At 40.1% G+C, this 17,105-nt stretch overlaps 3 protein-coding genes across 3 annotated transcripts in view; 2 read left to right on the top strand and 1 right to left on the bottom strand.

Moving 5' to 3' along the window:
- Window positions 1-361: 361 nt before the first annotated feature.
- On the top strand, window positions 362-5,704 carry reep6 (receptor accessory protein 6). The gene is made up of 7 exons (XM_007240210.4): window positions 362-615; window positions 1,742-1,835; window positions 1,940-2,078; window positions 2,203-2,371; window positions 3,719-3,798; window positions 5,029-5,052; window positions 5,143-5,704. The coding sequence occupies exons 1-6, from the start codon at window positions 489-491 to the stop codon at window positions 5,047-5,049; spliced, it is 630 nt and encodes a 209-aa protein (XP_007240272.2). The 5' UTR covers window positions 362-488; the 3' UTR covers window positions 5,050-5,052; window positions 5,143-5,704.
- Window positions 5,705-6,175: 471 nt separating this feature from the next.
- Window positions 6,176-8,339, top strand: c16h19orf25 (chromosome 16 C19orf25 homolog). Its single transcript, XM_007240209.4, has 2 exons — window positions 6,176-6,583; window positions 7,619-8,339. The coding sequence occupies exons 1-2, from the start codon at window positions 6,439-6,441 to the stop codon at window positions 7,801-7,803; spliced, it is 330 nt and encodes a 109-aa protein (XP_007240271.3). The 5' UTR covers window positions 6,176-6,438; the 3' UTR covers window positions 7,804-8,339.
- A 713-nt stretch (window positions 8,340-9,052) lies between these two features.
- The window catches only part of apc2 (APC regulator of WNT signaling pathway 2), a 45,208-nt gene continuing 37,155 nt past the window's right edge, over window positions 9,053-17,105 (bottom strand). Inside the window, exon 15 of the mRNA XM_007240208.4 lies at window positions 9,053-16,951. Within this exon, the coding sequence (XP_007240270.4) occupies window positions 11,317-16,951 (5,635 nt within the window). The 3' untranslated portion in view covers window positions 9,053-11,316. The remainder of the gene's footprint in view (window positions 16,952-17,105) is intronic.

Below are 17,105 nucleotides of genomic sequence, written 5' to 3' on the forward strand. Positions count from 1 at the left end.
TTCCTCTGGGATGATTACAGGCGGTCATTACAGAGAGGAATTAATTGGTTAACAGTCTTGATCCTTCCTGATAATTATATTGAACCTGTAACTGTGTGGACATTACACTTACCTACAACTGGCTATTCAAAAAAAAAAACTTGCTGTTTTATTCTGTAATCTGAGGCGTCTATGTATACAGGTCTATGAGTGCTACTGTTACCTCCTCAGATTAGTGTTTATTATGGTCTGGGCTCTGGATCCTCGTCATGGCTCTGAGGGAGTGACGCTCAGGCGCACTGCTCTGTGATTGGTCGCTGCTCTGCCAGTTCCGCGCGGCTGCAGCCTGACCCCGCCCCCTCCCCCCGTTCATAAAGCCGATTGGGGGATGAATTGAGCTCTGGCATGTCAGCGAAACTGCAGAGCGCTCACCTGCTTCACTACTGATGTCCGCGTTCATATTTACTGCTTTTAATCCTTTAAAATAACCTTTATTAACTCTGTTCACAATGCTGTCTATTTTCACTAAGATAAAAACGCGCGTGGAGGCTTTTCTCAACGAGAAGAACATCGTCACGGACTGTTTGAACAAAATCGAGGAAAAGACTGGAATTAAAAAGCGCTACCTGGCCATAGGTAAGCTGGGCTCATTCTGGTTTTAAACTGGAAAGTTAAACTGGTCCTAAATTACCCGCTATGACCCGCTGTGTTCGGTAAAGTGAGGTGAGGAATGAGAGGCATAAGCTGAGAGGAAACACAGCAGACAGCACAGAGCTCGCGACTCTAATCCTCTGAGCAGCAGCAGGTGGAACAGCACTAATCAGGATGTTACCGGCCTTCTGCGTGTCTTTATTTATGCCTTCTGCCCCAGTGACTCAGTCTGTTTAACAGATCTCCTGCACGATAAGACCATTCATAAAGACACACAGACACGCTGCTAGTTCACAAACTGTCAAACAGCTTATTAAATTCTGAAAATATATTCATCTATTACCAGTGAACACACTGGTGGAAACAATTCCAGTAAGTTACCTAAGTAAGGGTCCCCTTTGTACAATATTACTCCTCTCTAAATGAGTTAAACTATGTACTAAAATATCAGCTAAAAAAACTGCTCTTAAAAAGGTATTTGTAAAAGATATGTTTTTTTTTAAACTGATTTGGAAAAAAAAGATTCAGACTATATTTGAGAATGGGTTTGAACAACTTTAAAAAGAAAAAAATAGATTTTAATCTTTTTTAAAAATGGTTTTAAACTACTTTTTAAGAGAAAATGAGAATGTATTTGAACAACTTAAAAAAAAGATTTGAATCTTTTTAAGAATGGGATTGAACTATTAAAAAAAAAAATCTTTTTGAGAATGGGTTTGAACTATTTTTTTAAAGATTTTTGGGAATGGGTTTGGACTACTTCTTTAAAAAATGTAAACGATGATCTTTTTGAAAACTGATTATTTTTAAAAGATTCATATAGTTTAAAAAATATCCCAAAAAAAAAAAGATTTGAATCTTTTTGAGAATGGGTTTAAACTACTTAAAAAATACATTTTTTTTTTTGAGAATGGGTTAAAACTATTTTTTTAAAATATTGGAATTGTTTTAAGAATAGGATAAAACTACTTTTGAAAAATATTGGATTCTTTTTTAAAAAGGGGAGTTTAAACAAGTAACACTGTACTCTAAGTCTTATAGAAACTAAAAATGCTTCATTTCACATTTATAAATCTGACTTCACATTATACTCTTCCTCTCATCTTTACAGGAGCTGTTTCTGTTACTGGACTGTATCTGTTGTTTGGGTATGGAGCCTCCCTGCTCTGCAACTTGATTGGTTTTGTTTATCCTGCATATTTCTCGTAAGTGTATTTAACTCTTATTATAATACTTGTTCTGAATAATTTCCTACATTTAAGAAACGTATTACTGCATAGTTATATTGTGTATTAAATCTTTATTATAGAATAAAGGCTATTGAGAGTCCCAATAAGGAAGACGATACACAGTGGCTCACGTACTGGGTGGTGTATGGATTCTTTGGTGTGGGTGAATTCTTCTCTGACATCTTTCTCTACTGGTTTCCTTTTTACTATGTATTCAAGGTATGTCTTTTTGCCACTTAGAGGACAGTGACCATCACATGCAAACCCTTTAATACCTACAATAATCACATAACACATTTTATCCCTCCAACTAATCATGCATCTTGTCTTTTGGTGTTTCTAGTGCCTGTTCTTGTTGTGGTGCATGGCCCCCTTCTCCTGGAATGGCTCTCAGGTGCTGTATAATCACTTAGTACGGCCATTTTTCCTCAAGCATGAGGCGACTGTGGACAACATGGTCAGCGACCTTAGTGGGAAGGCCATGAACGCTGCAGAGTCTGTCACAAGAGAGGGTAGGTGAACATATGATAGTTAATTTGATAAAAAATGAACAGTAAACTTTAATAATTATTTTTGTGAAGAATTGCATTCCCTTAAAGCTTCTCTTTCTAATATACCATAGATTATGTTATGAATCCTATCGCAGATTCTTAAATCTTGGTCAGTAAGAGCGTTTATATGAAAAAATCCACTCATAATCGGATTAATGCGGTTAATGGAGAGATGTAAACAGCACAATCTGATTTCTTACATTGAAGAAAGGTCTAAAAATCTGGTCAGGAACTCAGATAAAGAGCTGGATTATAGCTCAGTATTTTTCGCACTATAAGGCACACTATCCATGTATGTCTATTTTCATACATAAAGCACACCAGATTATAAGGTGCATTATGTAATACTAGTAAAGAAACAGGAGTGTCGCCATGTTTTCCTTCTAATTCAGCAGGTGGTGGGTGGTGGTGGGGGATAACTAAGTTAAGTAAAGCTAAGCTAAGTAAACAAACTGTAAACTGTAATAAAAAAAAGTCAAATATGTGCTGGATGATAATCTACACAGATTTCTTTCCTGAAAACTGTTTATTTGGATGAGTAAAGCGTTTTCTGTTTACAGTAAGCTTAGATTTCCAGATTTCCATGAAGTCTATGGTTAGCGCTAGTAAATACTGCCTGACAGCGCTACACTGAGGAACTCTGAGTGTTCCCGTAAGGCAGGGTGATATTAGCTAGTGGTTTGTCCAATGTAGCTTGTTTGTTTACACAGTAAACATGCAGATTTCAGTCCAGTGCTCAACTCTGAATGGCAAAAGAGCTAGCGCTTAGCGTGGTTAGCAGCTAATGCTAATCCAGCAGTGCTAGCTTGGGTTAGCAGCAGGCTACAGTCTGATATACTCACCCCTGAACAACAAAAGCTCTAGCGTGGTTAAAGGCTAATGCTAATTCTGCTTTAGCAGTTCTTGCTGGGGATAGCAGCAGGCTACAGGCTGAAAATACTCACCTCTGAACCGTGAAAGAATGCATAGCGTGGTTAGCAGCTAATGCTAATACTACTCCAGCCCCGGTGCTGAAACTGAAACTCCTGTTTAACGATTTTTGGGAAAATTAAAAGTTTTTATGTGTGTCTTATAGTGCAAAAAATACAGTAATTCTTACTCTGTGCTTGATTTAATTAGTCAGTAAGTGTTCTTGGATTTCTCAATGAGCACATGTGGGAAAATAGGCTGTGGCAGTGTAAATAAATAAGCAGAGTTTAACACAGCACAATGCAAGATGACAAAACATGTTTAAAGCAATGCTGAAACTAAAGGGTTTTACATGTCTGACTAATGTTAACTATGACTTTGTCACCTTGTCTTTGTCAGTTATTCAGAGTCTGGCGAAAAACAGGATTCCCTTATCTGAGAGAATGGATACATCCAAACAGCTTCCCAGTACATCTCGTGTATGTAACCTTCGTAATTCTACAATATAGTATTATTTGTTTGCATAGAATGTGGTTCACCAGTAATTCACAAGTTAGCAGTGTGCAAAATTCCATCTCTTAAATACTTAACATTCAGCAGTCTTTCTTATGTGGTTTATGATCTGATCTGACACTCTTATCTGTAAAAAGGGATATTAGTACTGAAAGAAATAAAGCCTAAGCTCTAAAATGAATGGTGTGGTCTGCTGGGGCAGACAGGAAGAAATTCTATGAACTGATCAGGAAGTAAACCCTCGACGCTGTGGCGGTGGTGTTATGGTGGAGGATGATGTCTAAACTGTCATCCATGAGGGTCAGCAACACCCACCCCATGAGAAACACTACCAGCACTGGAGAGAGAGCTCCTTCAGTGTCAGTCACACTTTGTGCTTCTCACCAAATGTGTGAAGGACTGTTACTGCAGGTCTTTCTTCCTTTCTGCTGCTGTCAGACAGTACAACCAGTAGTGCTCCCACACACACACACTGTCGCTGCGCTCTTGTGGTAATTTTGGGCGGGCGGCCACTCCTGGTAAGGTTCACCACTGTTCCATGTCTTTGCCATTTTTGGACAATGGCTCTCACTGTGGTTCGCTGGATTCCCAGCGTGTTGGAAATGGCTTTATAACCCTTTCCAGACTGATATATCTTAATTACCTTCTTTCTCAATTGTTCATGAATTCCTTTGGATCTCGGCATGATGTGTAGATTTTAAGGATCTTTTGGTGGACTTCACTTTGTCAGGCAGGTCAAGTGATGTCTTGATTGAGAACATGTGTGGCAATAATCAGGCCTGGGTGTGGCTAGAGACAGTGTACTCAGGTGTTAGAAAACACAGGAATGTTTTAACAAGGGGGCAATCACTTTTTCACACAGGGCCATGTTGTTTTTTGACTAATATTTAAAAAGGTTTGATGTTCTGAAACATTTAAGTGTCACAAACATGCAAAAAATCAGGAAATCAGTAAGGGGGCAAACACCTTTTCACACCACTGTAGATTATAACCACTGTGATAGACAGCTGAGTTTTGCCAGACTATTTATTGGAACATGTTTCCCACACTCAGATTAAACCCAATCATAAAAAAATATAAAAAAGATATCGAAACCTATCATTGTTCACCATGTCCTATTTAATCCTATTCATTTTCTCTGTTTTCACTTTTCTCTCTTTTTTTCTCCTTTTTTATGTCTATACATTGGTGTTTAGAATGAACCCACTGTAGACTAAAATGTAAGTAGCCTACTTAAGCACTTCATTTTCCACCTATTTTGCACTTCAGTGTATTTGATTAAACATAACATTTGCTTTTTTGATTTACAGCTTTGCAGGTAACTGCATCCTCTCAGGTGAACTCATGACCTCTTAGATGCAAATCAACCACCAGGACTTATACACAATGGGATTGAATATGTTGTGTTATGTAAGATACATTATGTAAAATACAAATAGATTGGTGACAACTCAGTGTTTCATTTCAATCCTGTATTATTTAAGGTAGTATCCGAATACTGTAGAATTAGAATAACTGTGGATAACAATAATAACTGTTTCAGTTTTAGCTGTACTGTTTTCACTTCAAAAATGTGCTTTAATGCAATGGAAGTCTTCAACTCTGCTGGACAGGATATTTTCTATAAAATGTCCTATTTTAATGTGTACACCTTTTCCTAGTATATCAGATCAGCCAAACATTCCTCTCCTTTTAGGTACAGACCACATAATAGAACACAATACAACTAACATTCTGAAGTATAGTGTGTTACTATTATTTTTTTATATTGGTATTAAATGTCATCATTTTGTTTAATTATTAATATTTTTTGTAACTTTAACAAAAGTCCACAACTTTAACTGATTTTCAATAAATTTGTTTTGTATTTAACATTCTGAGGGGATGTTTTGTGTGTGGTTATTTTATTTTTAGCCATGTCATGCTATTTTAAATATACATTTTAATCCAGTTTTGTCACATTTTAGATTTTCTCTAACATTTTTATTTCACAAATCATCCCTAAGTAGTAAAATAACTCATAACATGATTCTTTTTATTTTATTTTATTGGGCAACATGCCTCAATCTGTTTTAAATGCAACAATACACAAAATTATTGGAAAATCATAAGAATTTTTAGGGGTGCCCACAATTTTTTATACCAATATATATCAAAACGATTTTATACTATATTTTTAAAATACCTGGTCTACGAAATATTTAAATGGTAGTATTTATTAATATAAATATAACTTGGGTAAAAGTTTTCTCCTCTGTAGGGATTCTCTGCTGCAGTCTGAGTGTAGGTCTGTCTCCGGGTCAGTAGGTGGCAGTGTGCGTTAGAAATGTGAAATGTTTACCACAGAGCAAATCTGAAGAAGTATGACGACAACAAGCAACGTTTCACAGCCTCGTTGGCTGTCAGTATCAGTGAGTTAGCGTTAGTTATTTTTCTACAGAGGAGCTTCATTTATGACAAGAGTTTCTGTACATGTTTCTTAATGTCTCTTAATCACTGGGGGGATTAATGCGTCCTCCCGCTTAAAGCTGAGGTAAAGCAGCGTTAGCCCCCAGAGCTACAGCGAGCAGCCGGAGTGTGTGGAGCTGCACCTGCAGGAGAACAGGATGAATCTGGGCTCTAAAGGCAAGAAGAGGATGGTTCTCCCGACCAGACCTGACCCGCCTTCAGTGGAGCAGATCATAGATGACATAAACCGAGCCTACCCCAACGACCCGGTCTTCAGCATACTGCAGGAACAGTCCACTGAAGGTGATCCTGTAGGGAATAAGACCACTCACTTAAAACCTAGATAAGTGTTTAACGACATGTTACATGGGCTGTGAGATAGGACCAGAAATGTAACGTTATACCCCAATAACGATATAGATAACGAAATAGCACATTTTCTATAAATTCAGCGATATTTTTTTTATAAACGTACCACACGATAGACCCATTTCTTATTAAATATTGACTCACACTCAACAAGTAAAAATATGTCTCCATATTGTATAATATTTCCCATTTTATTAAGAAACTCTGTGCAAGTTATTAATTAAACATAAAATATAACGTTAAATAAAGTAGTAACATACTTTTCACTTTTTATGTCAGTGTCAGGACTAATAAACACTGTTTTATATGAAGTTCGTAGAGGGACTGTACAATTTAAACATGTGATGAGTAACTTAGTGTTCTAATTTCCATCTCAACACTTTAACACTTTAACACTAGTTTAGCCTAAAAAAAACGAATTTAAAGCGAATTTTGCCCCGAAACTCATCCTGCTTTAACATGTAACGTTAGTTCAATGCTGTGTGTGAGAGAAAGAAAGAACGAGAGAGAGAGAAAGAGTGGGCAAAAAGAGAAAGAGAGAGCAAAAAAGAGTAAGCGAGAAAGAAATAGAGCAAGAAAGAGAAAGAAAAAGAGAGAGCAAAAGAAAGACGAGAGAGAAAGAAGCGCTCACTTTTCCGCATTCCCCAGGCAACAAACAGGCCGTTGTTTTGTGCAACGATATAGACGATAAGAGTAATGATAGAGGTTTTTCTGTCGTCATAACGAAGTATTTCGTCATATCACACAGACCTAATTCCAGATGAGGCTAAAGATTGTATTCAGTCTTATTAAAAAAAAAATAGATTGAATACAAGTTCATAAAAAAACATTCCTGCAGATACCCTGATTTAAGATTAAAGTCAGAAGCATTTGTTTTGATAGCAAATTTAGTAGAGAAGATTTTTGTTAAGAGCTTAAAAATTTAACAACATTTCTCATGACATTTTTCATATAATGTATATCTTTCAGACGTCCGCAGTGGATCGACCAGCAGTGACGTGGAGGTCAGGTACCTGCAGAGCCGGCGGTTCCTCGAGCTGAACGAGCGGCTTCAGGAGGCACGTTCTGATCTCGTACGGAGAAGAGAAGAGCTGAGGGTGGTGGGGGAGTCTTTAGAACAGAGTGTAACAGAGGTGAAGGACAGAGCCATTTGACTGACCATTTTACATGCTGTTAGAAGCCCACAACACCTTTTAATATGGTGGATGGAGTGGGATAAATGATTAAGTTATGATTTGCTATGTTTTTTTTTTGTTTAAACGTCTTTGTAGTTTAAGTGTTTAGAGGTATGAAGCCAGGCCAACACATAATACCATCTAACTACAGTGCCTACTGTGTAAGTATTAATTTAGGCAACATTTTGGAGATTTGTTGTTTTGTTATTTGTCACTTGATGTTTGAATTCACAAATTCTGACTTTATTTTTGGACATTATTAAGAAAATTATTTGATTGTGGTCTTTAGCATAACCACCACAATCCTGTTTCTTAAACATTGCTTTTTGATTTTAGCACATGCCACACTTTTACCAAGAGGTAAATATGGTTCCTCATGATTCCTCTTTATATTTAAGTGTTCATGGCGGCTGTTATAACTTCACTGTGGGATGTCTTCACCAAAATCCTGCAGTTAATGCAAGAAAATATGGTTTGTAATACTTTTGCACTTATTAAATGAAAATTAAAATTGAGTCCTGATGTGTTGTGTTCACTCACAACTTATAATACAAAGGGTGGAAAAAATGCTGTAGTTTGGTCGATTAAAACATTACTTTCCCCACAGCAAGTTGGGGTTTAATTCTCTAGCGAGGCAAGCTTCCTAATGCTTTATTCATCAAAAGTGACATTCATGCAACCGGAAAATGGACCTTATCTAATGTTTTTTTAATAAAAAACTGGTCGAAAAGATGTTAATATCACATAACTGTGTTCTGTTTAGACATTTAAACTGAAACAGAACTGTTCTTATTTATGTCAGATTATGGCTATTTTAATACCATTTAACACAAGCATGCTGAGCTGTGCACTTTTGTTGCACATTGTTTCATTTCGGTTGTCAAATTTAGTAAAGCAGACACCAGTAAATTTATAATTCCTGGTATTTGCTTATTTAGGAGTATGGTATCCTCTCCAGTTGTATATAATTGTCTTGTGATATATATCGAGTATCACAGACTCCCTGTGTCTCACCCCTAGTTCACACTGCCCTACAGATTCAAATCAATTCAATTTTAGTTTGTAAAGGTTGTCACAAAGCAGCTTCACAGAGAAAAGCAGGCCCATGCCTCTTATGTGCAGATAATGTGCATCACAAATGAAATTCTAGATTGGATTTGGGCCACTTTTACTTCCTGTTTGAACATAGCACTCTAGATAAAAGGTTAAAATGAAATACACAAAGAGGCATGATGAGAACATTTATTATGGAAATCAACCCTTGGCCATCACTAGGAAATACTGTTGGTCATCAACACATTCTGAGTTTTGCTTTCGGCAAAAAAAACTTTACATTTCGGTGTACAGAGCTCACACATTGATTTGGACAGCAATTTCTAATTAAAGTATGTTCTTGTGGAAGTGCTATATATTGTGTATATTAGTAAAACACAGTAACAGTTTAAATTGTAATTATGAATGTTCACTGATGGATCTGTGTATAATTTCTTTACCTCTCCCGTTAATCCAATATGAAGGAATACTTCTTTGATTTTGAGTAAATACAGATTTTGCTGTGCAACTTCTGAGTTTAGTACTGTTATGTTACTGAGTATATTATTTTATCAATCACTTTCCCCTTGTATCCGTCCATATCCTATTTTAAATGCTTTTGTGGTAAAAATTGTGGTTCGAATAAGTAGCCATCAACTAATGTGAAACAGCTACATAAAAAAATTCTGCTTACCATATAATATTAAATGATAGAGCATGTTTTTTTTATATAAGCATGTTCATCATTCATAATATAGATAGTAGAGTCGTAGCTGTCAGTTTACTGTAATTGTTCATTTGTGGTTACAAAAGATTTCAGGTGGAATTTATCACTGCGGGTCTGTTTAAAATGCAGTTGAAGTACATGTTTTAACAGATATGCATAGGTCTGTCATAATAAATAAACTATTATTATTACTGAATCATGATAATAGTAGGTTTAAAAAGTTCAGGAGACTACAATGCTCTCTCTATGATCAGAGGATCGCCAGTTTGAACCGTGAATTATGCTGCTTCGCCATCAACTGCCCCAACTATCTCTTGGTGGGTAGATAGCGCTTTCTCCTCACATAATTCCTAGCATGATCTTCATCAGCACAAGCGTACGATAGCTGATGCACCTACAGATCTAAAAAGTAGCACATGTACAAGAGAAGGCATGAGATCAGCCTTCAGATCAGCAAAAATAATTGAGGACACGTCCATATATTGTACGATTCATCAATACCATAATTATCATGACAGGCCCAGGAATTCAGTGTTGAGTTCATTGATCATTTCGGTCTTAAATCGTTTCTCTTCAACAACCTGCAGAAGTACAACTACTGTATCGTCCCTTCCCCAAATGACTTAAACCGTACCTGATCATACACAAAATGACATTATCAAAGCATTCAATAAGCAGAAATATGTACAGCCATCTAAGTGTGTTACATACAGTTTCTAAACAATTAACAAGTACATCTCCTTTTCTAAATTCAAAAGATCAGAGATGATTCTTCTCCTCCGTTTGTTTTACTTTACGCCTCAGGGGACGAGATTATTCAACATCGATAACACGTAGGTGTGCACACGAGGTGAATACTGAGCATGCTAAGTAGTAGCGGTGCTTGGAGTACTTTTTGCTTACTGGGAAGCATTTAGAGTCTTTGCAAATATATATATACAACATCCATAAATACCAACAAGGATTACATTGTGTTCTTGCTGTGCTGACTTGGGCTGATCTACCACAAATGTATTTATTTCTTTGTTACCTGCAATAATAAAAGTGAAGGCTAAGGGCTTTTGTAATCAGTGTCAGTGTGGCATAAATAGCGTACTAGAAATACTGTATGAATACAGAATGCATAAATGTCTGCGTGTGTGTATTTGTGTGTGTTTTGTATCGTTTGCACTGTGTAACAGTCTTTTTGGGGTCAAGGGCTTTCAGACACAGTTTTTCAGCATGTCCAGTGTTCAAGTCTCTGATCGTGGGTGATTTGCATATTGTTTGTTATGAATACAGAGCTGTATGCCAATGTCCATTCATTCACGTGTTCATATAGAACACTGTGACTGTGTTCATATAGAACTTGGACTCTTACTTTAACTCCTTTTCCCAGATGATCAGATGATCCAAGTGTCAAAAAACAAAACAAGCAATGGTTCATGTATGTAACTGTACAAAAATATAAAAAAAGGGATGGCAGGTTCCATACGATGGCTCGAAATTCGATGAGATACTACAGTTCATGCCTATTTGCCTACATCCAACTTCCAGTGGTAAAAATACAAAGCCAATGAAGACTGAAGAATGTTTGTCCGATAAATAAATTTCAATGCAACTAGCAAGCACAAGACTGAGTATCCGAGGTAAATTAGAGATTAGAGATGTTGCTCACTAAACCACCTGAGTTTTTACAGTATCAGGAACACAGAAGCCAAGCTTGCAAGTGAGTGGCCAACCCATTTCAGGCACTAGGCCTCAAGTTTTTCCCCCGATTTCTCAGGTATTGTTGCTGCTTGACTCTGTGTTTCTTGGGAGCAACATGACAATTGGCTGGGAACATAATTGAATGGGGTAACTCGGACTGCTTTGCTGGGGCAACTCTGACGGAAGTGACCTACGCCTCCACTATGGCTGCTCTCCACGGACTGAAAGGTTGAGGTGGAAGCTGTGCTGTAATTCTTGAGGGATCCATCAGAATCTCCATCTTGAATGGTATTCCCAGAGGTCAGGCTAATTTTTCTCAGAAGAACTATCTTTGCTGCCTCGTCTGAAAGCACTGCGCCGCTCTCCGCTGTAGGGGACGTGCTTGAATTGGTTTTGTTGGCTGAGAAGTCCTCGGTTTGAACTGTTGCATCGCTTGTTTTCCGTGAGATCAGAGTAATTGTTGGCAGTTTTCCTGGCATGGGAGGAGGCATTGGTTTGTGCCCTTCAGGGGAAGGCACCAGAGGCAGTGCGGTGGGTGGAAGAGTGCTCTTTAAGATCTGGGGAACGTCCTCGTCACGAATCCTCCTCCAGGTGACTTTGCTGTTGCTGTTTCGTGACCCGTTTCTGTTCTGTGCCGGTTTCTGTTTTATGTCCTTTTCACTCTTAGCTCGTCCACTCGAGTCTGAAGATGAGGAGCGCAGCGAGGAGCGGCTGGTGACACGGCTTAAGACGTTTATACTGGGGGAGGAGGAATATCTTTTGAACGTATCGTCTTTCTTCTCCCTTGGTTTCGGCTCTGGGATGTTCCTCTGCGGAATCCTGCAGGGACTCTCTGAACTTGTTCTCCTGGCAGGACGTCTCACTGTGAGATCCCTGTCGGTGGAATTTGCTCTTGATAGAGTCATATTCTGCTTGAGGATGCCTTGCTCCTGTCCATTTCTTTGCCCTTGAAGCCCCTGCAATCTTCTGGGACCCTGTGCTGTCGGCTTCAGCTCCTGGCAGCGAGAGGAACATAGGAAAACTGCTGGAGCTCCTGGGCGTGCCCTTCGAGGTGATCCATGCTTGGATGTAGGAACTGAGCGCGAACCAGGAATGTCTTGTCTTGAGACATTTGCTGATTCTTTAATAAAGGTCAACTGTCTGAGGAAGCCATTACGATCTGTTTCACCACTGCGCGAATGAGCAGCTGTCATGCGAACTAAATCCAGTCGATTAGCTGGTAGGATTCTTCTTCCTGTTATTTGAGTGCCGCTATTCGGTCTGTTAGTACTAGTAGGTTGGTTGGTCACCAATGGTGATATTGCTCTTGACTGCCTTGTTGGATTCTGCATGAATGGTATTCTGACAGGGGACTTCTGAGTTTTGCTGTCGGGAGGTGATTTAGGGTTTTGATTTGGTGGGGAAACACATCCTTTCTTCTCAGGTGGACTACTTGGAGCTGAGCTTGCCACCTTTGGACTTTGCTTGACTATTTGGGTAGGAGATGTTATTTTTTTGTAAGGCTGTCTGCAAGGGGTTGAACTTTGAGATGATCCTGAAGAGGAGCTTTTTGGGATCCTGGCAGGAGGAGTCGAGCTTCTCTTGGGTAATGACAGTTGAGTAGAATCATTGGGGCGCCCCAATCTGTGAAGACTTCTGGACCGGTGCTGAGCAAGGTTTGGATTTTTTGGAGCATCCTTTGGAGTCACTTTCTTGGGTGGTGGTCTTTGCGAAAGTGTTGTCTCTTTCTTGGGTGTGTATATAACAGTTCTGCCTCTGAAAACTACAGGCAAATTTGGAACTGGTTTACGTGGGGCAAAATCAAGTGGCTTATTAGCCTTTTTATCTTTGAGTACCTTCTTCTCATTGATGTCAGGTTTTGGGGTAAAGCTTGATCCAGACATAAATGAAAGAACTGACTCTGATTCAGATGATGGTTCCTGGGATTTGGATGCTTGCAACTTTGTGATTATTGTATTCGCTCCCTCTTGTATCGCCCTCCATTCAACACTGTTAAGATCGGAATCTTTATCAGATGCCATATCATCACTGTACTGATCATTTCCAGGACCCCAGACTTCTGAGTCCTTCTGAGGTTGAGTTGTTTTCTGTTTTTGCTTTTTCTCTCCTTTCCGTTTTCTGTTGGATTGTTTCTTCTTTTGCTTTGGCATAGCAGATGTTATGCATTTTAATAAAAGATCATCCTCAGAGTCCATGCTGACTGAACTTGGTGAGCTGTTATCTTCAAACTGGCTTTGAGCGTGTTGAGCTTTTGGGAGACACTGACCTGGATTGGACATCAAATTGTGTTTATTTCTCAGCCATACACGCTGAGCTTTCCCTTGGTGTTCCTCAAAATCTGCATCACTCAGAGAACTGAGAGATGAGCTGAGGGAGTAACACGGGGGAGCTTCTTCCATAATCAGGTTTTGTTTGATTCTGTAAAGTGCGTTCCTGTGAAAATTGTCAATGCGACCTTGTGGGTTCGCATAGTGGAGCACTGGGTTATTCTTGCTTGAATCGTTAAGCTGTTTCTGCCTTGTCGTTACCCTTGCCATCATTCCACTCTCTATATCAATTTCATTGTCGTACAAGCAGTAGGTGGCTTCCTCTGTGGCTGCTGGGCGCCGCAATTTCTGCAAAGCTGCCTTTTCCTGTGTGTTATTTCTGGAGTACGTCTTCTGATTTTGATACAAATCTGTGCCTTGTTTTCTGATGGGAAAATCTAAGTGCGGCATACTTTGCGACAGACTCTGTCCTTGCTTCTGTATTTGTCGGACTGGTGACTGGCTTTGTACTCTTTGCTGAGTCATCTTCGCTGCCATTTCCCTACTTTGTACAAGCAGCCTTTGAGTAGGAGTCATTTGTTTCATGGTTTTGTTCATTTGGTTTGTTTGGTTCGTTACTATATCAGAATTGCATCCCATTTTCGTTGATTTATGGAAGCGAGAGAAGAGACGCAGTTCTTCAATTCTCCTCGCCTCTATATCAATAAGTTCCTGCGTCTCTTTGTTTCTGGAGCGCCAGTCTCTTGACCCCTTCATCTTGACTGGGTACTGAAGAGTCTCATCGCTTAAAGAAGTGGTGCTCGAGAAATACATTGGAGTACCTTCAGCCGAATCAGTGTAAGAAGAATCGTCATGATGAATATCCTTCACACACATTCCGACTTTCCGGCCAGAGCAAATCTGATTGTTATTATTCTGGAGCACCATGTACACTGGTAATTGCACAGATCTTCGAGATTGAGTGTTTAGGGCTGACATTATAGTGGGTCTTACTTTCTTAAATCTGGAAGGCATGGCTGAGTTGATGCACTCTTTGAGGATTTCAATGTCATCGTCTGAGTTGCCTTCACTGTACTGATCCTGATCCATACATGATGGATCATCGGCATCAGCATCCGGGTCGTTGTCTTGTTGATTTAGCAAAGGAGTAAGTTTGAGTTCCACATCTTTCTGAACGTAGTGCTCATGCAGAGGAAGAGCGCTCAGGCTGGAGGCACAGGAAAAATTCTCGATTGGTTTTTCAACAGTGAAATAGATCATTGTGTCCAGGTCTGGGGGCAAGTTGAACCTTTCCTTGAAGTCTGCAATTTCCATGAACTTTCGCAGGCTGTTTTCCCATTGGCCTGCAACACCTCCAAGATTCTGCTGCTCCGGTCCATTAGATTCAGCACAGCATGGTGTTTTACTGCGACTTGGTGGCATGGTTTGCCCTGGGCTGTCTGGGAGATCACTCGGGCTCACAGTTCCGCTAATCATTTCACTGCAAGGATCACTTTGAATAGAACTGGCGATTGAAGGGGACTCAAAGCTGCCCAGAGAACTTACAGAGCTACAACGACTCATCACAAGTGGTGTCTCGTGAATGTAGTTGTCTGAGGAGCTGGATGGGGATCTGTCTTCATTTATGAGCGGTGATGCTGTTCTAAGGAATGTCTTTTCATGTCTTAAAGAGCAGGGAATTTGAATGGGTTCAGAAGTACTGCTACTTGTGGGACAGGTTTTCTGGTCTGTCATAAGCAACTGGCTGTCACTCAGATCCTCGAGTGTCTCATCCTCGTCTAGCTTCCTCACTACATCACCATCTTCCACTTCAATAATTTCAAGAGAGGAGTCACTCTCCAGCTCGTTTTCACTTTGGCTTTGGCCATCGAGAGCCCCATCGCCTGAAGAAAGGGAGGACAAAGAACTGCAGCGCGAGAAGCAGATTGGTGTGTTTTCCACTGAATACTTCTGTGGTGTCTCCAGCTGGCCTATTGTTGGGCTTCTTGCAGAGCATACTGAGAATTTGCTAATACTTCCGCCAGTCATCACAGTTGGGACCCAGGCCTGTCTTCTCATTCCCTGAGCTGCCTGGACATCAATAGCAGTCTTTGCGACACCAAACCTGGCAACACTCTGGATCAGTGGAACATGCTGATAGGAGGGAGAGAGCTTGATGGTTGGTACGCTAGTATCGGAAGATACCCTGGTCGACACAGTTGCCGGTGTTGCAACAAGAGGTTCTTGACTTTTCTCTTCATCTGTGCTGCCTTGATCTGGCAATTTGATTTCTTTTGCTGGGTCAGAATCTCTCTCCGGTATCTCATTCTGGCAGATTACTTTGGAAACAGTGGCACCACTATTGAGCAGCTCCTCATGAGCGACTTTAAGTTCGAGCTTGTTTGGACGTTTCTGTTCTGCTGGCCTCATAGAAGGTCGAATTTGGTCTTTGCTCCCACAATAGCCATCACTAGTGCTGCCACTGTTAAGGCTGTCATTAGACAAGCTTGAGTTGGCTGTTTTAAGTCGTATGAGGGCATGAGCTTTGCTGAAACGTTCTTTCAGAGGAAAAGGGATGGTATCAGAAAGTCCACAAGGGGAACATGACTTGGCTCGTGCTTCATGAAGATCGTCAGGCCCATAATTCCAGTCTGCGAAATGGTCCTCAGAACTGAGACTGAAGCTGTCCTCCGAAGAAGTGTGCATGGTAATATCTTCCACCAGCTTGTCGATTTTCGCCACAGTGTTGGTGATCTTTTTGGCTAACTTTTCAGCCGCAACCGTCACTTCATCTTCAGGAGGTTGTGTCTTTTTATCCTCTGTTGGTACCGGACCCACATCTTGCTCTGGGTCACTCTCTCGTTTGCGAGGCTGATTATGAAGGAAGTTGGAGTTGTTCAAGAACATAGAGAGCATGGAGAATGTTCCTGTGTCTAAGCTACTCGAAACGTTCGGGGCCTCGTCATCATCGAAGCAACCAGAGTCTGAGGCGTAGTCCTTGGCCAGGCTCTCTATGTGTCGTAGGGGTTTGTTAATATTCAAATGCTTGGGGCTTTGCTTCTCAAGTGAATCGAAAGTTTCCGCCAGGTGTTTTGCATCCAATTCGGCCTCTAAGGCTTTCTGTTTCCTCATATAGAGTGAGGGCATGCAGGAGCCTGGAGATACAACAGCAGTATCTTTATACTTGAGTGGGCGGTTTGTGAGGAGGTTCCTCAGCGCTGCAGCACTTCCCATGGCTATCATTTTGTGCTTTGAGTGGATGAGATTGCGTAGCATGCTCACAGCTCCTAGGTCCCATAGTAGTTCTTGGTCCTTTGGACTTCGAGCAGACAGATTCCAGAGGGTTCCACAGGCGTTGCTCACAATGGTTAGACTGTGAGATCGCAGGTGCTGTAGCAAAGTCTGGAGGCAGTTGTGATCCCTGAGGACTTGTCTAGGGAGCAAAAAAAAAAGAATTATTAATGAAAGTGAAAAGGATCGAAACAAACAATTAGCCATCAAGCATTCAGACCCCACTGTTCTAATTGTTTAGGTTTTAATACTCAATACAAAGCCCAACAATTAAGAAAACATGGTATGGTATTATG

Source organism: Astyanax mexicanus, chromosome 16 (assembly GCF_023375975.1).
Source record: "Astyanax mexicanus isolate ESR-SI-001 chromosome 16, AstMex3_surface, whole genome shotgun sequence".
Classification (NCBI taxonomy): domain Eukaryota; kingdom Metazoa; phylum Chordata; class Actinopteri; order Characiformes; family Acestrorhamphidae; genus Astyanax; species Astyanax mexicanus.